Source organism: Triticum aestivum, chromosome 7A (genome assembly GCF_018294505.1).
Source record: "Triticum aestivum cultivar Chinese Spring chromosome 7A, IWGSC CS RefSeq v2.1, whole genome shotgun sequence".
NCBI lineage: Eukaryota > Viridiplantae > Streptophyta > Magnoliopsida > Poales > Poaceae > Triticum > Triticum aestivum.
This window is the reverse complement of record NC_057812.1, coordinates 121,794,676-121,818,973: the sequence shown is the minus strand read 5'-3', so window position 1 is coordinate 121,818,973 and position 24,298 is coordinate 121,794,676. Positions and strand designations below refer to the sequence as shown.

Below are 24,298 nucleotides of genomic sequence, written 5' to 3'. Positions count from 1 at the left end.
ACATTATGTGAGTATATGTATCTTCTTGCCTATAATATCATTATATAGATATAATTTTTGATATTTTTTTGAGTTATAAAGGTGGGAAATAACTTCACCGGGTTTCTAAAGTATCCCTCCGTAAACTAATATAAAATCTTTAGCGATTTAAAATGTCTTATAGTATTGGTAGTTTATAGAGGGAGTACAAGACTATAGCGTGATGTGCTTTGTTTTTAGGCCACTACTAGGCGTCGGTGCGCCGGCCCAACTTTGGGCCGGTTGTACTAGCAACGTCCGATCGAACAACTCATAGCCGTACGATTCTCTCCTTTTCTTTCACCAGGCGTCTTCTTCCTTCAAAAAAAACTCCCAGCGCTGCCATGGATGAGCGATGCGCTCAGCCTGAAAGTACCGCCCGCCTTGGTGCGCTCGCCTGTAGCCACCCTCCTCGCCGGTTGTCCTCATCGCTGCCGGCCGTCGTCATGGTGGAAGCAAAAACAAAAGCTAGATCTAGCAAAAACAGAACATGGTGGAAGCAAAATTTGGCAAAAACAGAACATGGTGGAAGCAAAATTTGAAGCTGTTTCCAATAAAAAATTATGGTGGTGGCAAAATAATTTGCTGGATCCAAACTTCTGACGATGCATGTGCTAGCAGTCAGGGTGGCTAGATGCATCATCTCTGCGTCTCCAACTCGCCGGGTTCGAGTGCCAAGGCAACAAAAATCTTCCAGCAAAAAAATCACCCCGGGTCGAAGTCGGGTGGTTGGTTGAAGCAAAATCAAAAAATGCTTGTAGCAAAAACAAACTTAGGTGCCAACAAAAACGACATGAGTATTTGAGAGCTCTGTATCCAAAGAAGCTATCCAAAGAAGCAAAAAATTATCTTGGTTCCAGCAAAAAAAATACACCGGTTCCAGCAAAAACAAAAAAATTGGTTCAGCAAAAATTGCATCAGCAAAAAAGTGGCGACCCACTCTTACAGCTCCCCCGGTAGCCGGTTGCAGCTCCCGACGTTCGAACGGCGTTGGATACAACACTCCTTGCTGCTGGATGTAGCTTCCCCGACGAGGCACCGACCTTGTAGCACATACACCAGCTGGTTGCAGCAGACAGGGACACCAATTCCAACAAAAACGAAGATGTTCATCGAAAACGAATGGGGATGGTAGCAAAAAACAAAGGGGTTGTAGCAAAACAAAATGGTGGACCGAACAAAAAAAACCCAGTTCCAGCAAAGCCCCTCGGTTCCAACACAAACTCGCCGCCGTGGCCGTGGCCGGATGCAGCTTGGCCATGGCGACCGAAGCACCCTGACTGCGACGGCCATTGAGAGGGCGTGTGTTCAGCTGCCGGCGAAGGCGGACAAGGCGACGAGCGTCACAGCCAAGGAAAGGTAGGAGCCGCACGAGCACCATGGAAGGAGCTGCTCACCGGGGGGATGGCCGTGCCATGGCTGACGAGATTGGGATTGGGAGGAGAGAGACTTGAGGGGAACCAATGGTTGTAGTGTGTTTTCAAGAGATAAGATGAAGAGGTAGGCGGTGGGTGGTCCCAGATGTTCACATAGTCACATGGAGAGAAAAACTAAAGCGAGCTACGCGGCGTGACCGGGCGAAGCTTCGGCCGGCGCGTCGTCTCCAAACGTTTTCCTTGTTTTTATGGTGAATCTTTGTAATAATAAAAATTCTACGGGTCGCCCAGCTAGCTTCAACTGGATTCATGTGTGAAAATCTAATAACGAATCAATGATGATCACAAATACTCGGAAAAAGTCGCCAGCCACTTCAGTTTAGCTTGCCCGGCCAAATATCTTCTTCCTTCTTCGTTACCCGCTCAAACTGCCAACGTTATCGCGACCAGTGGCGGAGCGGGCGTTCAACTCCACTCTCCTCCGTCCGGCCCCGGCGCCCGCGGCGACCACACCTGCGACTCCGCCGCCACCTCCATGTGCGCCTGACCCCCCACTCCCTCTCGGACCCGATGCCTCTCATGGCCATCTCCTCCCCACTACCCTTCTCCTTCCCCCTCCCCTCCGCGCACCACCCCCGTCGCGCCACCGCCGGGGCCACAGCAGCGCCCTCCGCCACCGCCAGCGACGACTTCGACTACCCCCTCGCCGACCCCTCCGTCCGCTGGCCCAGCCTCCGCTTCCCGCACCTCCCCGCGCCCCGCTTCCCCGCCGCCGACGCCGCCCCTCCCGCCCCGGCGAGGCCGGAGCCCGCGAAGGACGACTCAACCGCGCCCTCCGCCTCCGGCCCCTCGGCCGTCGCCGTCGCCGTCGAGCCGCTGGACGCGCGGGCCCACCGCGGGAGGCTGAAGAAGCTGAGCAAGGTCGCGCTGCGCCGGGCGCGGGACTGGCGGGAGCGCGTCTCGGACCTGGCGGACCGCCTCCTGGCGCTGCCCCCCGGCGCGCCCGTCGCGGAGGTGCTCGACGGCGCGTGGGTGTCCCCCGACGAGCTTGCCTACGTCGTGCGCGCCGTGGGCGCGGCCTCCTGGCGGCGCGCGCTCGACGCCTTCGAGTGGCTCGCGGCGAGCGGCGACGGGAGCCCGGGCCCCCGCGTCGTCGCCGTCGTGCTCGGGGTCCTCGGCCGCGCTCGCCAGGACGGGCTCGCGGAGGAGGTCTTCCTCCGCTTCGCCGGGGAGGGCGCCACCGTGCAGGTGTTCAACGCCATGATGGGCGTGTACGCCCGCTCCGGCCGCTTCGACGACGTCCGGCAGCTGCTTGACGCAATGCGCGGCCAGGGTATCGAGCCAGACCTTGTCAGCTTCAACACTCTGATCAACGCCAGCGCCAAGTCCGGGTGCTTAGCCCCTGGCGCCGCCTTTGATCTCCTGCACGAAGTCCGGCAAGCTGGGCTCAGGCCGGACGTTATCACTTACAACACCCTGATCAGTGCTTGCTCGCAAGGTTCCATTTTAGACGATGCAGTGGCAGTGTTCAAAGAGATGATTGATTCAGAGTGTCGGCCAGACTTGTGGACGTACAATGCCATGGTGTCAGTTCATGGCCGGTGTGGGACGGCACGGGAGGCTGAGCAGATGTTCATGGAGCTGCTAGACAAGGGTTTCAAGCCGGATGCAGTTACCTATAATTCTCTCCTTCATGCTTTTGCGAAGGAAGGAGACGTCGACGCGGTGGAGCGTGTGTGTGAGGAGTTGGTTAAGGCTGGGTTCAGGAAGGATGGAATTACTTATAATACCATGATTCATATGTATGGGAAAATGGGCAGGCTTGACCTGGCACTTGGTCTGTATGATGAGATGAGAGCCATAGGTTGCACTCCAGATGCTGTGACTTACACTGTCTTGATTGATTCTCTGGGGAAGGTGGATAGGATTTCTGATGCAGGGAAGGTGCTGGAGGAAATGGTAGATGCAGGGTTAAAGCCAACCCTGGTAACCTTCAGTGCTTTGATATGTGCATATGCCAAAGGTGGGAGGCGGGACGAGGCGGAGCAGACATTTGATCGCATGGTTGCATCAGGTGTCAAACCCGATCGTTTAGCCTATTTGGTTATGCTGGACATTATCGCAAGGTCTGGTGAGACAAAAAAGCTGATGCTCCTGTATCAGACAATGATGAAGGATGGTTATATGCCAGATGACACCTTGTATCAGGTTATGCTTGTTGCACTTGCAAAAGGAAATAAACACGAGGAGATTGAAGGAGTTGTCCAAGACATGGAGGTTGTTTGTCAAATGGATAGGCAACTGGTATACAGTGTACTCATCAAGGCGGGTTGCATTTCTCAGGGTGCTAAGCTGTTAAAGAAGGCATGCCTACAAGGACATGAGCCTGACAGTAAGAGTTTACTATCCATTTTGGATGATTATGAAACAATGGGAAAGCATGAAGAAGGCCTCTCCTTGCTTCAATGCATCCGGGAGAATGTCCCCAGCTCCCATAACTTGATATCTGAATGTTCCATCATGCTTATGTGCAAAAACCAGAAGATTGCTGCTGCCCTTCAAGAGTACAGCAGTATGCAGACATTAAAATGTGGATCTTTTGGTCAAGATCGTAACTTGTATGAGTGCTTGATTACATGCCTTGAAGAGGCTGAATTCTTGCCAGAAGCTTCTCAGGTGTTCTGCGACATGCAGTTTATTGGCATAGAGCCTTCCCAGAAGATATATGAGAGTATGATCTCTACATATTGTAAATTGGGCTTCCCAGAAACAGCTCGCCAATTGATGGATGAAGCTGTACAGTCTGGTGTTTGGCTAAATACTCTTTCATCTAGAGTAACCATAATCAAAGCATATGGGAAGACAAAACTGTGGCAGCATGCGGAAAATTTCGTGAAAGGACTGAATCAAGAGGCAGGTGTTGACAGGCGAATTTGGAATGCGTTGATACATGCCTATGCCGAGAGTGGCCTTTATGAGCAAGCAAGGGCAGTCTTTGACGTTATGATTAAAAAGGGCCCTCTACCAACTGTTGATTCAATTAATGGAATGATGAGAGCATTGATTACTGATGGCAGGCTAGATGAGTTGTTTGTGGTTGTTCAGGAGCTTCAAGATATGGGTTTCAAGATCAGCAAAAGCACAGTAATCCTTATGCTTGAAGCTTTTGCAAAAGCTGGGGATGTTTTCGAGGTAATGAAAATATATAATGGAATGAAGGAAGCAGGATACCTGCCAAACATGCACATCTACAGAAGTATGATTTCCTTGCTCTGCCGTAATAAACGATTCAGGGATGTTGAATTGATGGTTGCGGAGATGGAGGCAGCAGGATTCAAGCCAGATCTAGTCATACTTAATACCCTTCTTTTGATGTATACTGGGAACAGAGACTTTGATAAGACAGTAAAAGTATACCATAGTATTTTGGAAGCTGGCCTAGAGCCTGATGAAGATACGTATAATACACTGATAGTCATGTACAGTAGAAACTTGAGGCCTGAAGAAGGTTTTACTCTCTTGAATGAGATGGGTAAACGAGGTTTGACACCCAGGTTAGAATCCTATAAAAGCTTGCTTGTAGCATCTGGAAAAGCAAAACTATGGGAGCAAGGTGAACAGCTTTTTGAGGAAATAAGGTCAAAGGGTTATCGATTAAATCGATCTTTATATCACGTAATGATGAAGATGTACAGAGATGCCTGCAACCATTCCAAAGCCGAGCAACTACTAGCAGCAATGAAAGAAGACGGCATCGAACCGACAATTGCCACTATGCACATCCTCATGACTTCTTATGGAACTGCGGGGCACCCAGTTGAAGCTGAGAAAGTGCTGAACAGCTTGAAATCTTCCAGTTTGGAAGTCAGCAGTTTACCATACAGCACTGTTTTTGACGCTTACTTGAAAAATGGTGACTACAATCTTGCAATCACAAAGTTGTTGGAAATGAAAAGAGATGGTATAAAACCAGATCATCAAGTTTGGACATGTTTCATCAGAGCCGCTAGTTTGTGTGAGCGGACTGATGATGCCGTTCTTCTCCTAAACTCGTTACAGGATTGTGGATTTGACCTTCCTATTAGGTTGACGCCATACTTGACTATGTTCAAAATGATGGGGCATACTTCACAGGCAAAATTTGGCTATAACTTCTTGCATCTTTTGCAGGCTCCTGACTGAGAGGACTCCATCCCTGTTAACTGAGGTTGACAGTTTTCTACAAGAACTTGAGACACTAGAAGATTCTGCTGCTCTGAATTTTGTAAATGCACTAGAAGACCTGTTGTGGGCATTTGAGCGTCGAGCAACTGCTACATACATTTTCCAGTTGGCAGTAAATAGAAGCATATACCGTCACAGTATCTTTCGGTATTTACATCAATCTTTAACTCTGGATTCTTATTTTTGTTGTTAGAAGCTGTACTTAACTTTCTGCGTTGAAATATGCATTTCATGTACTTTATTTTTCACCAAAATAAGTGGGTCACACACTGATAGTTCTTGTCCAGATATACACAAGAAAAAGAAAGAAACGATAGATAGTTACAGACAGCAACTTTGTGGATAGCATTCAAAAGCTGTTCAGATAAGTAGATCTAGTCTCATAATATTTAAAATCTTTCATCAGAACTGTTGGTTTAAGATATACGCTAATGAACAGTAAGTTGCCATAATGTTTGGGCATGCTGTCCCTAGAGACTAAGCTTCGTCCCAAAGAGCCAGTCTCCTAATAGATACTATATTTGTACGCTCGATGCTACAAAGTTGAGACGTGCGAACAATATGGTCTGGTCTAACTTTTGTTTTTGTTTCATCTGTTTGTGAAGTTCTTATGACAGTAGGTCTTATCTTGTCGACATTTTTTTTACTTATCCATATGTTTTGTTTATTGGTAGAAATTAGCCAAAACTTTTGGACGACATGATCTTATTGCCTTATGGTACAAGTATATGAAAAGTCCAAAGTGGCATTATTAAATATATTCTTACTGTATCAATTGTTTTTCCATATGAATGATTCAGGGTGATAGAAAAAGACTGGGGAGCTGACTTCCGGAAGTTGTCTGCTGGGGCTGCACTTGTCGCTCTAACATTATGGCTTGATCAAATGCAAGTAGGTGCTCTTAACAATGTTATTTGCAGTTTCATGTGCTAGCTAGTGAACTCAGAGTTTTAATTCCTAGAGTTTGGTTAAAAGAACCACTTTTTTCGAAAAGGGGGGACTCCCCGGCCTCTGCATCAGAATGATGCATACGGCCATCTTATTAACCAAATGAAGCAGTGCCAACATGGTTCCAAGGTCTCCAAAAGTAATAGAAAAGCAAAGAAAGCTCACACAGAGCCAAAAAGGGCTAGAAACACCAACTAGCCATGAAAAGACGCCACAACCGGCTGGCTAAAACTAGATAGGTAAACTAAATGCCTATCCCATTACATGACCGCCATCCAAACCGGTTGAAGATATCCCGAGCTACCATCTCCTAGCGGAAAGATCCAGTAACCAAATGCTCCCTGGCCTCCGTCGGGGTGAGTAGCGACCACGAACGGATCAGTGCCGTAGTTCGGAATATAACCTGCAAAAAATGGATATATGATATTCTGTTAAAAACCAAATCATTTCTGCAAGTCCAGATAGTCCACAACAAAGCGCAAACTCCAACCCGAATGTGTCTCGCTAATGCAGGCTCAATCCCATTAAGCCATGTCCCAAATAACGCGTTAACAGAATTCGGTGGATTGATATTAAAAGCAATGTGGACCGTCTGCCAAAGTACTTTGGCCAACGGGCAATCAAAAAAGAGGTGTTTGATTGTCTCATCCCGATCACAGAAACTACACCTAGTAGGTCCTGTCCAATTACGCTTTATCAAGTTGTCCTTGGTTAAAATAACTTGTTTATGGACAAACCACATAAACACTTTTATTTTCAAAGGAACTTTGACATCCCAAACATGCTTGGAGGTAGGAATGAAGTTCGAATTAATAACATCAATATACATTGATTTAACAGTGAATACTCCAGACTTAGTCAATTTCCAGCGTAATTCATCGGGTTGTTGAGAAAGCTGGACCTCCATCAGTCTCCTAACTAGACGGAGCCATTCTTCACAACGATTGCCCACTAGCGTCCGTCGGAACTGAATATTAAGGGGGATAGATTGAAATACCGATGCGGCGAACACCTCACGTCGTTGAACAATACGGTACAAAGACGGATATTGGATGGCCAAGGGTGTCTCGCCGAGCCAAGTATCCTCCCAGAAACGTGTACTAGTGCCGTTTCCAATAACAAACTTCATCCTATTAAACAAAGATTGTTTGACTTTCATCAGACCTTTCCAGAAAGGTGAATCGGTCGGCCTGACTATAACCTGGGACAAAGTTTTTGTCTGGAGGTACTTGCTGCGAAGGATTTGAGCCCACGTGGCATCATTCTCCGTTGAGAACTTCCACAGCCACTTGCTAAGAAGGCATCTGTTCTTAACTTCTAGATTCTCAATACCGAGACCCCCTTGGTCTTTCGGTCTACAGATGATATCCCATTTAGCAAGCCGATATTTTCTTTTAAGCTCGTCACCCTGCCAAAAGAAACGCGGTCGATAGAAGTCCAGTCTCTTCCTAACACCAACTGGGACCTCAAAGAACGATAGGAGAAACATAGGCATACTCGTGAGCACCGAATTTATCAGGATTAATCGGCCTCCGTATGACATGAGCTTACCCTTCTAGCAACTCAGTTTCTTCTCAAATCGGTCCTCGATGCACTTCCACTCTCTGTTTGTCAGCCTACGATGGTGGATTGGAATACCTAGGTAAGAGAAGGGTAACTCTCCCAACTCGCACCCAAACAATTGCCTATAAGCCTCCTGTTCGTCTTTGGCTCTACCAAAACAGAACAGCTCGCTCTTATGAAAGTTAATCTTTAACCCGGTCAATTGTTCAAATAGGCATAACACAAGCTTCATATTTCTCGCCTTGGCCAAGTCATGCTCCATAAAGATAATTGTATCATCAGCGTACTGAAGGATGGATACACCTCCATCAACAAGATGAGGTACCAATCCACCTACTTGACCATTTTCCTTAGCCCTTCCTATCAAAATTGCTAACATATCCACCATAATGTTAAACAGGATAGGGGACATCGGATCTCCTTGTCTTAGGCCTTTATGTGTCTGGAAGTAATGACCTATGTCATCATTAACTTTAATTCCCACACTACCTTTTGCGTAAATGATTCAACCTGTCGGCGCCAGGCTTCATCAAAACCTTTCATACGCAATGACTGTTGGAGGAATGGCCATTTGACCTTATCGTACGCTTTCTCGAAATCCACCTTAAAAATTACTCCATCTAAATTTTTGGAATGGATTTCATGGAGCATTTCATGCAGGACGACCACCCCTTCAAGGATATTTCTGTCCGGCATGAAAGCAGTTTGGGACTGTTGCACCACAGAATGCGCAATCTGTGTGAGCCTATTAGTCCCGACCTTGGTGAAAATTTTGAAACTAACATTGAGGAGGCAGATCGGCCTGAATTGCTCAATTCTCACAGCATCCGTCTTCTTAGGAAGCAGTGTGATAGTTCCAAAATTCAAGTGAAATAAGTGAAGCTGTCCAGAGAGGCAAGGCGATGGGCCCTGATTGTATCCCCATTGAGGTGTGGAAAGGTCTCGGGGACATAGCGATAGTATGGCTAACCAAGCTTTTCAACCTCATTTTTCAGGCAAACAAGATGCCAGAAGAATGGAGACGGAGTATATTAGTACCAATCTTCAAGAACAAGGGGGATGTTCAGAGTTGTACTAATTACCGTGGAATTAAGCTGATGAGCCATACAATGAAGCTATGGGAGAGAGTCATTGAGCACTGCTTAAGAAGAATGACAAGCGTGACCAAAAATCAGTTTGGTTTCATGCCTGGGAGGTCGACCATGGAAGCCATTTTCTTGGTACGACAACTTATGGAGAGATATAGGGAGCAAAAGAAGGACTTGCATATGGTGTTCATTGACTTGGAGAAGGCCTATGATAAGATACCGCGGAATGTCATGTGGTGGGCCTTGGAGAAACACAAAGTCCCAGCAAAGTACATTACCCTCATCAAGGACATGTACGATAATGTTGTGACAAGTGTTCGAACAAGTGATGTCGACACTGATGACTTCCGATTAAGATAGGACTGCATCAGGGGTCAGCTTTGAGCCCTTATCTTTTTGCATTGGTGATGGATGAGGTCACAAGGGATATACAAGGAGATATCCCATGGTGTATGCTCTTTGCGGATGATGTGGTGCTAGTTGACGATAGTCGGACGGGGGTAAATAGGAAGTTAGAGTTATGGAGACAAACCTTGGAATCGAAAGGGTTTAGGCTTAGTAGAACTAAAACCGAGTACATGATGTGCGGTTTCAGTACTACTAGGTGTGAGGAGGTTAGCCTTGATGGCCAGGTGGTACCTCAGAAGGACACCTTTCGGTATTTGGGGTCAATGCTGCAGGAGGATGGGGGTATTGATGAAGATGTGAACCATCGAATCAAAGCCGGATGGATGAAGTGGCGCCAAGCTTCTGGCATTCTCTGTGACAAGAGAGTGCCACAAAAGCTAAAAGGCAAGTTCTACAGGACGGCGGTTCGACCCGCAATGTTGTATGGCGCTGAGTGTTGGCCGACTAAAAGGCGACATGTTCAACAGTTAGGTGTGGCGGAGATGCGTATGTTGAGATGGATGTGTGGCCACACGAGGAAGGATCGAGTCCGGAATGATGATATACGAGATAGAGTTGGGGTAGCACCAATTGAAGAGAAGCTTGTCCAACATCGTCTGAGATGGTTTGGGCATATTCAGCGCAGGCCTCCAGAAGCTCCGGTGCATAGTGGACGGCTAAAGCGTGCGGAGAATGTCAAGAGAGGGCGGGGTAGACCGAATTTGACATGGGAGGAGTCCGTTAAGAGAGACCTAAAGGATTGGAGTATCACCAAAGAGCTAGCTATGGACAGGGGTGCGTGGAAGCTTGCTATCCATGTGCCAGAGCCATGAGTTGGTTGCGAGATCTTATGGGTTTCACCTCTAGCCTACCCCAACTTGTTTGGGACTAAAGGCTTTGTTGTTGTTGTTTGTTGTTGTTGTTGTCCAGAGAACAGATCATGGAACATAGGTAGCAAATCCCCGTTAATAATGTGCCAGCACTTTTTATAGAACTCGGCCGGGAATCCATCCGGTCCGGGAGCCTTATTGTTTTTCATCTGTGCAATAGCATCAAACACCTCCTTCTCTGAGAACAGGGCAACCAGAATATCATTTTCGGCAGCCGATAGCTGAGGCACATCCTCAGTCCTGGACTCGTCGAGGGACACACAATTATCCTCCGGAGGTCCAAATAACTGCTTATAATACTCGGTAATATATGTTTTTAGGTTATCCTGTCCTAAAATAGTGCCCTCATCTTGTTCAAGCTGAAAGATACGCTTCTTTCTGTGCTTACCATTAGCTATCAAATGAAAGAATTGAGTATTCGCGTCCCCTTGGACCACTTTGCGGACTTTAGCACGCAAGGCCCACTTCAATTCTTCTTCGCGGAGCAGTTCTTTCAACCTCTTCTCCGCCTCAGTTTTAACCTGAAGCTCAGCTGGCAGTAAAATCGTGGATTCGGCCTTTATGTCCAGGGCCTGTATAAGAGAAAGGAGTCTATCCTTTTCAATCTTATACACACCACTGAGGTGCTTAGCCCAACCCCGTAAGAAACTTCTCAAATGCCTAATCTTATTCTGCCAATGCTCGATCGCAGTCGTGCCTCCTGCACCTCTATCCCATTCCCTGGCAATCAAGTCTAAGAACCCCTCGCGTTCGAACCATGACATCTCGAAAGAAAAGGTGTTCTTGTTACCCACGTGGTTCGGCTCACCTGAGTCCACGAACAAGGGTGTGTGATCGGATATTCTCCTCGAGAGAGCTTGCACCGTAACCAGAGGGAACTTTTGTTCCCACTCCACGCTCGCGAGAACTCGATCAAGTTTTTCATAAGTTGGGTTTGGCAGAGCATTAGCCCAGGTAAACTTTCTACCAGAAAGCTCTATCTCCCTCAGATCCAAGCTTTCAATAATGGTACTGAACATAAACGACCATCTGCCGTCAAAGTTATCATTGTTCTTCTCCTCTCTCCTCCTAATGATATTGAAATCACCTCCAACTAAAATTGGAAGCTGTTCTGACCCACAAATTCGAACAAGGTCCGCCAGAAACTCCGGTTTAAGCTCGGGCTGTGCGGCACCATAAACCGCCACCAAAGCCCAGTTGAAACCATCTATCTTAGACCTGACTCGAAACTTCACCGTGAAGTCGCCCATCATTACACTTCAGACTTCAAGCGAATCGCATCTCACACCGAGTAAGATACCACCCGATCTTCCTCGCGGAGGGAGGCAATGCCAATCGAAATCAATACCACCCACAAGAGAAGAAAGAAACTGGGGCGCAAAGTTTTCTCTACCAGTCTCCGATAGAGCAATGAAATCTAACCGCTGCTCTAAAGATGCCTCAGCAAGGAACCTTCTTTTAGCCAAGTCCTTCAGACCTTTGCTATTCCAAAAGATTCCTTTCATATTTCATCATGGAATTTTTTAGTGATTCGAATCCTAGCACTCCTATGAACTGCGGAATCGGGATAGATCTTCCGTTTCCACTTACGCTTTGGTTTACTAGGCTCTGACGCTCGGTCCTCATAACCGGGTTCACTTATACTACCAACATCATTCTCTAGGGGTACATCATCGTCCTCAGACTCATGATTGGGGGGTGCTAGATCCGCACACAGATTATCGAGCACTCTAACCCCTTACGCATCAATCTCATCATCATTCATTGGTTTAACCGCCGCAAGATTATGAATAGTCTTTAAGGCACGTTCCGCCTCCAAATCTAACCGATCATTCATCGAATTGGTAGTCTCACTATCCGTAGCACCTAGTGAAACTCCTATTTGGTTTGCATTATTTATAATCTCCTCATTAGAAAAATGCAATAAAGAATTAGATATGTTGATGAACATACCAGAAGATAATGCAGCCTCCTGAAGCTTGGCCGCCCTCATAGCGCACCGCTGCTGCATATCATCCACCTCCGGGAGCTCGTGGATGCGAGCACTCATCCGTCTCCCCGTCGAGACGGGGTCCGGGATCCCGCCAAAAGCGACAACCTCCTCCCTAGTAAAGCCTGGCGCTGAGTCCCTCAAAGGGTCAACCGAGGTTACCAGAGAAGGCGGCTGCGGGCTCCCAAGCCCCTCAGACAGGTGCCCCACGCCGGGGTCCACGGCCACGGGTACGAACGGAGAGGGGATGACGGGGGCCGCCTGCCCGCGCCCTCCTCCCGCCCCACCCGCCGGCACAGACGGAAGAGCCATCGGCGAAGGAGAGACGGTCCTACTGACGACGGTCCTACTGACCGCCGGGGAAGGAGGAGCCAGGGCCTCCTGCCCCAGCCCCCCCCCCCCCCCCCAACGCAGCTGCTGGCGCGGGTGTCGCCGCCACCACCGGAGTAGCAGGAGCCGAGGCCGCCTGCCTCGGGCTCCCTCCCCCGGCGCTGGCCGACCCCAACGTGACCGACGTCGGGATATGGAGGGGAGACGTCAAGGCCTCCTGCCCCGAACCCCCTCCCCCCAACACCAGCTCACAAGCAGCAATCTGCACCGGAGCCTCGACCACAAGAGGAGGAAGGGAAAGAGAAGCAACCTTCGGCTCCCCCACCCCAACTCCATCCAGAGTCCTCGCCGATGAGGCCCTGACCAAGCGTCCAGGCACAGAACCGCCAGCCCCCTCAAACTCCAACAGAGGAAGCGTGCGCTCAAACATATCATCAGAGTCTACCCGGTCACTCCAAAGTCTGGGAGGCGCTGATGCTGGCTCAAAGGACCCGAACCGCAACGAAGTCATAGGCACCGATGGCGATGCTGCCGGCTCAACCCCGGTCCCATCCCCGGGCAACTGAGCATTTGGGCGAGAGCCGTTAGACCCCTCTCGTGTGGACTCATCAGTTTGTGCCCCATTGGCTCCCGCACCGCCGTCACCCTCGTGCATATCAACATCATTCCCATTAACCGCATCAGCAAACAGCTCAGTGTCCTCAAACTCAATCTCGAGCGGGAACACCTCTCCCCTATAAGTCCAGTTGACCACATCAGGCACGAACTCAATATCCAGAATACTGACTAAAAGCCGGGCCACCCCATGAGCCCGGGTAAAAGCCATATCAACTCTCTCCGTCTTCCCAACCATCATACCCAAACTGGCCACAACTCGAACATCCTGCAAAGGCTTAGACGGGGCCCCTACAAACCGCAACCAGACCTGCGTAAGCGGCTCCACTAGATTTTGTTATTCCAGCTATGGTGACGGGTGTATAACCATTCTTTCTACAAAGTCCACATTTAAGTTTAAAAAAAGTTAATAAATAGAGGAAGACACCAACGTAAAGTGACATGTTCGCATATTTACTAGACAATAGTAAAATTTGGTCTCATGCATCATTTACCCAAAAAGGGTTTCCCCTCGCTTTGTATACAAAGCAACCAACCGAGACAACCAACGATAGGTGCTGGGGTGGAAGCAGCACAGTCATGCCCAAAAGAAATGAAAGAGAAAATACAAGAGGAACAAATGCCGACAATGGCGGATCGACAAAAAACGAAGAAGCCTCGTGGCACAGTCATGCATCATTTGTGTTAACGTTACCACTTACCATGACTTTGGACAGTAAGGTTGTTGGTCTCACTGAGATCCTGCTAGCTTAACAGATTCACTAAATTAGCATGTGTCTACTTTATGCCCTAATACCGGCGATATGCCAATATTCCCTTTATAGGTGCTCATATGAATATGAAATTAATTATATTGCAGTGAAGATGAAAAATGTGCTAAATTCAGGTTTATGTATCTCACTTTTTAGTGCATGTGCACTACTGATGATTTCTATTTGTAACTTCTTTGACATTTTATGCAGTTTTTCATGTTGTGTGTCATTACAGTAAAGTTAATGAATAACTTTCCTTTCTTTGTTCCAGCAGCTCTCGGCACAAATTTAGACCCTTTGTTTACTGATAGAGGGCACAAATTTAATTGAAAAATCACGAAAACAACTCAGAACCCCTAAAGAGACATTCTTACAGTTGCAACATCCCGATATAATTTCACCCCGTCTCCTTTTGCTTTAGTCCTAAATTCTTAATATGGACATTCTTTCGTTAAAATTGTTTAAGCAGTTGTTGATTCCTTAACTCTGAACTCCTCTATCTGATCATTAACATGCCATCTGATCTCCATTTTTAATGCAGGATGCTTCACTGCAGGGTTCACCAGAATCCCCCAAATCTATTGTACTGGTCACAGGGGAGGGGGAATATAACATGGTATCCTTGCGTAAGACGATCAGAGCGTACCTTTTGGAAATGGGCTCCCCTTTCTTGCCATGTAGAGCTCGAACAGGTCGCTTTGTGGCGAAGTTTTACTCTCTTAAGATGTGGCTGAAAGATTCTCCTTTCTGCATGGATCTTGAGTTGAAAGACGCTCCAGCTCTTCCTAAAATGAACTCAATGAAGCTCACTGAAGGGTACTTCATGAGAGCTGGTCTTGTATCAACATTCAAAGATATACACGAGCAACTTGGGGAAGTACGGCCAAAGAAATTCTCCAGATTAGCTATGTTGTCAGAAGAAAGCAGGGCCAAATTTATTAAAGCTGATATAAAAGGAAGGAAACACAAACTGGAGAGAATGAAAGAAAAGGGGCTTGTCATACCAAGAAAATCTAAAAAAGGACCACGGAGAGCAAAATTTGTTAGAGAACAAAGCACGCAGGAGGTTTTGAAGTAGTGTTTGTTTTGCTTCATCACGACATTTGGACAAACGGCACTGTGGCATTAACATGAATATTCTTAATGGGAGAAGACGAAAAGGGAATGGTGAAAATACTGTGATGCTGATCGGTCAAGGTATGAGTGTGATCGAACAAAAGATGGGATGCATTAGCTTCCAGGTTAATTTGTCACAGCCTATCAAGTTCATACTGGTAAATGGTTTATCATCTCTTCTGTAATATTTGACCTACAAGTTTATGATTTGATACAGTACTTCTCTTTGCAGAGATGAACAAGTGTTGGAGATGGGATGTTTCACTCAGCATGACATCATCATGGGACACTGTAATTCAAAACAATGCCCTTATCCACGCCGTACTTGGAGTAACCTTTACAACTGTTTAAGGTAGTCATACTGAATCCAAACATTGAATTTTGTTTTATGCATTGACCCAGACTGGCAGAAAAGGGCTGCTTTATATGATTCCACTGCTTCATTTGATAGTCATTATGCTTCATTTGATAGTTTGGTGACTGGTGGAATGATTAGTTTCAACCCGACTTCTATAATTCCACTGCTCTGTACTCCCTGCGTTCCAAAATACTTGTCATGGTTTTAGTTCAAATTTTGAAATGTATGAGTAACTTTTAAGATCCTTTCAGAACCTATATGAAAATGCTTCCATCTTAACAATGTTCTGAAACCACCAGGACTTGACGGTACTTACCAAAGCATAACTAAATATTCAATGCGCACACTTGTTCTGAAACTGGAATTCTTTGTACTGTTCGAACATGACTGAACTAATTAGTCTGAAACTCTGAATGCACTTCTGTTTGACACATTTCACCCACTGTAAACTTCCCAATTGCCGCAGGAGAATTTCCCTGAATCGGAGCTCTTAATGTTCCTCTCGATACCAAAGAAGCCGACTCCGAGCGAGGGAAACATACCACACGAGCCAGCCATGGCGCTCTTCCGTCTTCTTGGGTAAGGATGCTCTACCTGTAGTTGAACTGTCTGAGTAAACAAGTCCTTCCGGTTCCGGTTCCAGTTCCAGAAGTTGTATCGCACAATTGAGCACCTGGGACTGGGAAGCAGCGTTGCTAATTGCTATTGACTCGCATTGCCTCTTCCTCCTTCTGCATGTTGCAGATCTAGACATATGCAGAACGTTTTTGGAACGAGGCGCTTCTCTGGTTTGATCTTCGACTCCCCCGACCACATCCAGATTCATGGGCAAGAGATATTCTCTGTGACCCCCACTTTTCGGATGGAGATAGGCCCAAGATTATTACGATCATGTGGTCTATTTGGCACTCTAGGAACAAACTGAAGCATGAGGAGGGAGGATCCGATCCGACTAACTGCATGCGCATGACCAGAGAAGCCCTTGCGCTTCTTGAACTCCCACTATAAAGCAAGCTAAGCCGGCCTAGTTAAAATCAACACAGATGGTGCTATATCATTTGATTCTAATAGAGCCGGTGCAGGTGGAGTGGCTCGATCTAGTGCTGCTCTTATGGGTGCATGGCGCAAACCATATGTGGGTATCAGTGATCCTCTCATCGCTGAAGCAAAGGCGCTGTGTGATGGTGTCATCTTTGCCAAACTTCATGGATACAAAGCATGCGATAATGGAGGTGGACTGCTGGAACACTCGCCACAGTTCTCGAGTCGATTGTGGCTCCTATCTTGTTGAAATTGGAGAGCTAGTTCATGATTTTTCTTTTTTTGTAATCCAGCATGTAAATCGATCAGCTAAGGTACCAGCACATCTTTGAGCCAAGCATGCCTGCACTTTGAACGTGACTGATAGCTAGCTCTAGAACACCCCTAGCTTCCTGCGTCATGAACGTGACTGATAGCTGGCTCTAGAGCCTTGAGCATGCAAAGATGGTGCATTGCCGGGTCATGAACCTGTGTCTACTCGACATGTACTTCAAGTGTGGCAGCTCATCGGATGCCCGGTTTGTGTTTCACACGATGCGGGTGCTCGACGTGGTGTCGTGCACGACCATGATTCTCGGCTTCGGGCGGCATGGCGAGGCCATGTTATGCCCTTCAGAGAAATGATCCATGGTGGATTTAGGCCAGACAGCATCACATTCCTCGCAGCCCTTTCTGCCTGTAGCCAAGGCGGTCTCGTGGACGAAGGGCTTGCGATCTTCCACTCCATGGTCGAGGATCATTGTGTTAAGCCACAGAGGGAGCATTGTGCTTGCATTGTTGATCTGTTAGGACACACCAGCAGATTGGAAGAAGCAGAGGGATTAATCAGAGCCGTGGGGCTGGAAATCGACTCATTGGCATGGGAATCGCTTCTAGGTGCTTGTGCTTTACATGGGGAAGTCGAGCTGGGAAGGTCATGGAACTAGAACCATGGAAGCACGGCCCTTATGTTTTGCTGTCCAATATGTATGCTGAACGATGTCAATGGCGTGAAAAGGAGGTGCTGAGAGAGAGGCTCGACGGCACCAGTGTCAGGAAGGGTGCCGGTCAAAGCTGGTTCAAACTTTGAGAAGCCAGCTGAACGCTGGACCTATCGGTGTTATAGCGTGCTTAGTTAGTGACAGCACACCGGATCCTTGGCGCAATGGTAGCGCGTCTGACTCCAGATCAGAAGGTTGCGTGTTCGATTCACGTCAGGTTCAATACCCCCGAATCTAATCCGGTCTCTTGTTTTCTTTTTGGCTTTTAGCCCACAGTGTCTTGCTTTCGACAACGAACTAATCTTTATTACTCCATTCCAAATTAATTTAAGTTTTAGGATTTTCCTAAGTTTTGTTGACTAACTTAATTAAATTTTGTTTTCTTTGGCAAGTCAATAAATGCTTATCAAATACTCTTTCCGGTTTATAGGGCTTATCTCAAAATTTTAGTTTTTCTATTTTATAAGGCTTAATTTGGTTGTTTCTTATCATAAATTTAGATTTCAAGATGCATTAAATCATTGCATGTAAGTATTAAGAGAAAATTGATCAATGCATGTACTTTATGCATGCATGCATTGCAATTAATGCATTCGTAAACATAATTTTTTAAGAAAAATAAAAGCATTAATTGAATGCTTTTACAGTATTCCACCACTCAACATCTACCTTGGTTGGTGAGATTTTTGAATTGTGCCCTATAAACCGGAAAGAAGAAAATAAGATCATGCACCTAATGTTTTAATTCCACATACACCAAGAACAACTAATTAACTCTAGCCAAACCTTTAACATAAATTTGCATTTATGCCCATACAAAAAGGGACAACAGGTTTTGCCCATTGGTTCAAAGAAGTATGTTAATAACCTTGGAGATGTATTACTCTTCTGAACTTGATCAGTTGGTATTACACTAGAAATGGTCGCGCGCCTTGCCGCGTTGTTTCTCTTATTGGGGATTACGGTGTTTCTCTTACATGGTAGTTACGATACTTAGGTGCATGAACCTCGACCCCAAAAACTGGCACACATCAAGATCACACATCCACGAACAAAAATACAAACTCACCCAGTTAGATAATCAAGGTATGTTTGAAGTGCGCCTCAACAAGCCCTACCAAAACTTAGACCAGAATACTGGGAACCTTTGGTTATTTCTATTGTAGCTTGGTACTTGCAAACATTTTGACAAAATAAGGCTTCCATTTGGTTTGGGGCCAAATTGCTTGTGCGACATTTGACAACAGAGTGGCTAGAGTTTAGTTTGGTTCCAAAATCCGAAGTTTCCGGGAAGAAGCCAATACAACAAACTGTAGACGGCGCCAACAATGATGGATCCCGTGGCGACTGCTTCAATACCCCGAATCTAATCTGGTCTCTTTTTTTCTTTTTGGCTTTTAGCCCACAGTGTCTTGCTTTCGACAACGAACTAATCTTTATTACTCCATTCCAAATTAATTTAAGTTTTAGGATTTTCCTAAGTTTTGTTGACTAACTTAATTAAATTTTGTTTTCTTTGGTAAGCTAATAAATGCTTATCAAATACTCTTTCCGGTTTATAGGGCTTATCTCAAAATTTTAGTTTTTCTATTTTATAAGGCTTAATTTGGTTGTTCCTCATCATAAATTTAGATTTCAAGGTGCATTAAATCATTGCATGCAAGTATAAAAAGAAAATTGACCAATGCATGTACTTTATGCATGCATGCATTGCAATTAATGCATTGGTAAACATAATTTTTTGAGGAAAATAAAAGCATTAATTGGATGCTTTTACAAACTACAAAAAGTATTCCAGCACTCACCATCTACCTTGGTTGGTGAGATTTTTGAATTGTGTCCTATAAACCGGAAAGAAGAAAATAAGATCATGCACCTAATGTTTTAATTCCACATACACCAAGAACAACTAATTAACTCTAGCCAAACCTTTAACATAAATTTGCATTTATGCCCATACAAAAAGGGACAACAGGTTTTGCCCATTGGTGAAGCAAATATGCCCTACAGGCAATAATAATGTTATTATTTTATTTCCTTATATCATGATAAATGTTTATTATTCATGCTAGAATTGTATTATCCAGAAACATAATACTTGTGTGAATACATAGACAAACCAAACGTCACTAGTATGCCTCTACTTGACTAGCTCGTTTACCGAAGATGATTATGTTTCCTAACCATAGACATGTGTTGTCATTTGATTAATGGGATCACATCATTAGGAGAATGATGTGATTGACATGACCCATTCCATTAGCTCAGCACCCGATCGTTTAGTATGTTGCTATTGCTTTCTTCATGACTTATACATGTTCCTATGACTATGAGATTATGCAACTCCCATTTGCTGGAGGAACACTTTGTGTGCTACCAAACGTCACAACGTAACTGGGTGATTATAAAGGAGCTCTACAGGTGTCTCCAAAGGTACATGTTGGGTTGGCGTATTTCGAGATTAGGATTTGCCACTCCGATTGTCGAAGAGGTATCTCTGGGCCCTCTTGGTAATGCACATCACATAAGCCTTGCAAGCATTACAACTAAACGAGTAAAGAGAAAATTGACCAATGCATGTACTTTATGCATGCATGCATTGCAATTAATGCATTCGTAAACATAATTTTTTAAGAAAAATAAAAGCATTAATTGAATGCTTTTACAGTATTCCACCACTCAACATCTACCTTGGTTGGTGAGATTTTTGAATTGTGCCCTATAAACCGGAAAGAAGAAAATAAGATCATGCACCTAATGTTTTAATTCCACATACACCAAGAACAACTAATTAACTCTAGCCAAACCTTTAACATAAATTTGCATTTATGCCCATACAAAAAGGGACAACAGGTTTTGCCCATTGGTTCAAAGAAGTATGTTAATAACCTTGGAGATGTATTACTCTTCTGAACTTGATCAGTTGGTATTACACTAGAAATGGTCGCGCGCCTTGCCGCGTTGTTTCTCTTATTGGGGATTACGGTGTTTCTCTTACATGGTAGTTACGATACTTAGGTGCATGAACCTCGACCCCAAAAACTGGCACACATCAAGATCACACATCCACGAACAAAAATACAAACTCACCCAGTTAGATAATCAAGGTATGTTTGAAGTGCGCCTCAACAAGCCCTACCAAAACTTAGACCAGAATACTGGGAACCTTTGGTTATTTCTATTGTAGCTTGGTACTTGCAAACATTTTGACAAAATAAGGCTTCCATTTGGTTTGGGGCCAAATTGCTTGTGCGACATTTGACAACAGAGTGGCTAGAGTTTAGTTTGGTTCCAAAATCCGAAGTTTCCGGGAAGAAGCCAATACAACAAACTGTAGACGGCGCCAACAATGATGGATCCCGTGGCGACTGCTTCAATACCCCGAATCTAATCTGGTCTCTTTTTTTCTTTTTGGCTTTTAGCCCACAGTGTCTTGCTTTCGACAACAAACTAATCTTTATTACTCCATTCCAAATTAATTTAAGTTTTAGGATTTTCCTAAGTTTTGTTGACTAACTTAATTAAATTTTGTTTTCTTTGGTAAGCTAATAAATGCTTATCAAATACTCTTTCCGGTTTATAGGGCTTATCTCAAAATTTTAGTTTTTCTATTTTATAAGGCTTAATTTGGTTGTTCCTCATCATAAATTTAGATTTCAAGGTGCATTAAATCATTGCATGCAAGTATAAAAAGAAAATTGACCAATGCATGTACTTTATGCATGCATGCATTGCAATTAATGCATTGGTAAACATAATTTTTTGAGGAAAATAAAAGCATTAATTGGATGCTTTTACAAACTACAAAAAGTATTCCAGCACTCACCATCTACCTTGGTTGGTGAGATTTTTGAATTGTGTCCTATAAACCGGAAAGAAGAAAATAAGATCATGCACCTAATGTTTTAATTCCACATACACCAAGAACAACTAATTAACTCTAGCCAAACCTTTAACATAAATTTGCATTTATGCCCATACAAAAAGGGACAACAGGTTTTGCCCATTGGTGAAGGAAATATGCCCTACAGGCAATAATAATGTTATTATTTTATTTCCTTATATCATGATAAATGTTTATTATTCATGCTAGAATTGTATTATCCGGAAACATAATACTTGTGTGAATACATAGACAAACCAAACGTCACTAGTATGCCTCTACTTGACTAGCTCGTTAACCGAAGATGGTTATGTTTCCTAACCATAGACATGTGTTGTCATTTGATTAATGGGATCACATCATTAGGAGAATGATGTGATTGACATGACCCATTCCATTAGCTCAGCACCCGATCGTTTAGTATGTTGCTATTGCTTTCTTCATGACTTATACATGTTCCTATGACTATGAGATTATGCAACTCCCATTTGCCGGAGGAACACTTTGTGTGCTACCAAACGTCACAACGTAACTGGGTGATTATAAAGGAGCTCTACAAGTGTCTCCAAAGGTACATGTTGTGTTGGCGTATTTCGAGATTATGATTTGTCACTTCGATTGTCGGAGAGGTATCTCTGGGCCCTCTCGGTAATGCACATCACATAAGCCTTGCAAGCATTACAACTAATGAGTTAGTTGCAAGATGATGTATTACAAAACGAGTAAAGAGACTTGCCGGTAACGAGATTGAACTAGGTATTGAGATACCGACGATCGAATCTCAGGGCAAGTAACATACCGATGACAAAGGGAACAACGTATGTTGTTATGCGGTCTGACCGATAAAGATCTTCGTAGAATATGTGGGAGCCAATATGAGCATCCAGTTTTGACATCCATTTGCCAAATTTCATGATCATAAAATGCGGCAATTGCTAACATGATTCGGACAGACTTAAGCATCGCTACGGGTGAGAAGGTCTCATCGTAGTCAATCCCTTGAACTTGCCAAAAACCTTTTGCGACAAGTCGAGCTTTGTAGACAGTAATATTACTGTCAGCGTCAGTCTTCTTCTTGAAAATCCATTTATTCTCAATTGCTTGCCGATCATTGGGCAAGTCAACCAAAGTCCATACTTTGTTCTCATACATGGATCCCATCTCAGATTTCATGGCTTCAAGTCATTTTGCGGAATCTGGGCTCACCATCGCTTCTTCATAGTTCGTAGGTTCATCATGATCTAGTAGCATGACTTCCAGAACAGGATTGCCATACCACTCTGGCGCGGATCTTACTCTGGTTGATCTACGAGGTTCAGTAGTATCTTGTTCTGAAGTTTCATGATCATTATCATTAGCTTCCTCACTAATTGGTGTAGGTGTCACAGAAACTGGTTTCTGTGATGTACTACTTTCCAATAAGGGAGCAGGTACAGTTACCTCGTCAAGTTCTACTTCCCTCCCACTCACTTCTTTCGAGAGAAACTCCTTCTCTAGAAAGTTTCCGAATTTAGCAACAAAAGTCTTGCCTTCGGATCTGTGATAGAAGGTGTATCCAATAGTTTTCTTTGGATATCCTATGAAGACACATTTCTCCGATTTGGGTTCGAGCTTATTAGGTTGAAGTTTTTTCACATAAGCATCGCAGCCCCAAACTTTCAGAAACGACAACTTTGGTTTCTTGCCAAACCACAGTTCATATGACGTCGTCTCAACGGATTTTGATGGTGCCCTATTTAACGTGAATGCGGCCGTCTCTAGAGCATATCCCCAAAACGATAGCGGTAAATCAGTAAGAGACATCATAGATCGCACCATATCTAGTAAAGTACGATTACGACGTTCGGACACACCATTACGCTGTGGTGTTCCGGGTGGCGTGAGTTGCGAAACTATTCCACATTGTTTTAAATGTACACCAAACTCGTAACTCAAATATTCTCCTCCACGATTAGATCGTAGGAATTTTATTTTCTTGTTACGATGATTTTCAACTTCACTCTAAAATTCTTTGAACTTTTCAAATGTTTCAGACTTGTGTTTCATTAAGTAGATATACCCATATCTGCTTAAGTCATCTGTGAAGGTGAAAAAATAACGATATTCGCCACGAGCCTCAACATTTATCGGACCACATACATCTGTATGCTTAAGAAGAAGACTGACGCTGACGATAATATTACTGTCTACAAAGCTCGATTTGTCGCAAAAGGTTTTCGGCAAGTTCAAGGGATTGACTACAATGAGACCTTCTCACCCGTAGCGATGCTTAAGTCTGTCCGAATCATGTTAGCAATTGCCGCATTTTATGATCATGAAATTTGGCAAATGGATGTCAAAACTGGATGCTCATATTGGTTCCCACATATTCTACGAAGATCTTTATCGGTCAGACCGCATAACAACATATGTTGTTCCCTTTGTCATCGGTATGTTACTTGCCCTGAGATTCGATCGTCGGTATCTCAATACCTAGTTCAATCTCGTTACCGGCAAGTCTCTTTACTTGTTTCGTAATACATCATCTTGCAACTAACTCATTAGTTGTAATGCTTGCAAGGCTTATGTGATGTGCATTACCAAGAGGGCCCAGAGATACCTCTCCGACAATCGGAGTGGCAAATCCTAATCTCGAAATACGCCAACCCAACATGTACCTTTGGAGACACCTGTAGAGCTCCTTTATAATCACCCAGTTACGTTGTGACGTTTGGTAGCACACAAAGTGTTCCTCCAGCA

At 44.8% G+C, this 24,298-nt stretch overlaps 1 protein-coding gene and 1 non-coding gene across 2 annotated transcripts; both read left to right on the top strand.

Moving 5' to 3' along the window:
* The first annotated feature begins 1,772 nt into the window (after positions 1–1,772).
* Positions 1,773–17,056, top strand: LOC123154899 (pentatricopeptide repeat-containing protein At3g18110, chloroplastic). The gene is made up of 7 exons (XM_044573511.1): positions 1,773–5,479; positions 5,565–5,765; positions 6,419–6,509; positions 14,723–15,455; positions 15,530–15,649; positions 16,122–16,234; positions 16,400–17,056. Exons 1-4 carry the CDS (start codon positions 1,965–1,967, stop codon positions 15,257–15,259), a joined length of 4,344 nt encoding a protein of 1,447 aa, XP_044429446.1. The 5' UTR covers positions 1,773–1,964; the 3' UTR covers positions 15,260–15,455; positions 15,530–15,649; positions 16,122–16,234; positions 16,400–17,056.
* A 770-nt stretch (positions 17,057–17,826) lies between these two features.
* Positions 17,827–17,898, top strand: TRNAW-CCA (transfer RNA tryptophan (anticodon CCA)). The gene has a single exon. It is a non-coding gene; the product is annotated as a tRNA-Trp (tRNA).
* The last annotated feature ends 6,400 nt before the right edge of the window (positions 17,899–24,298 follow it).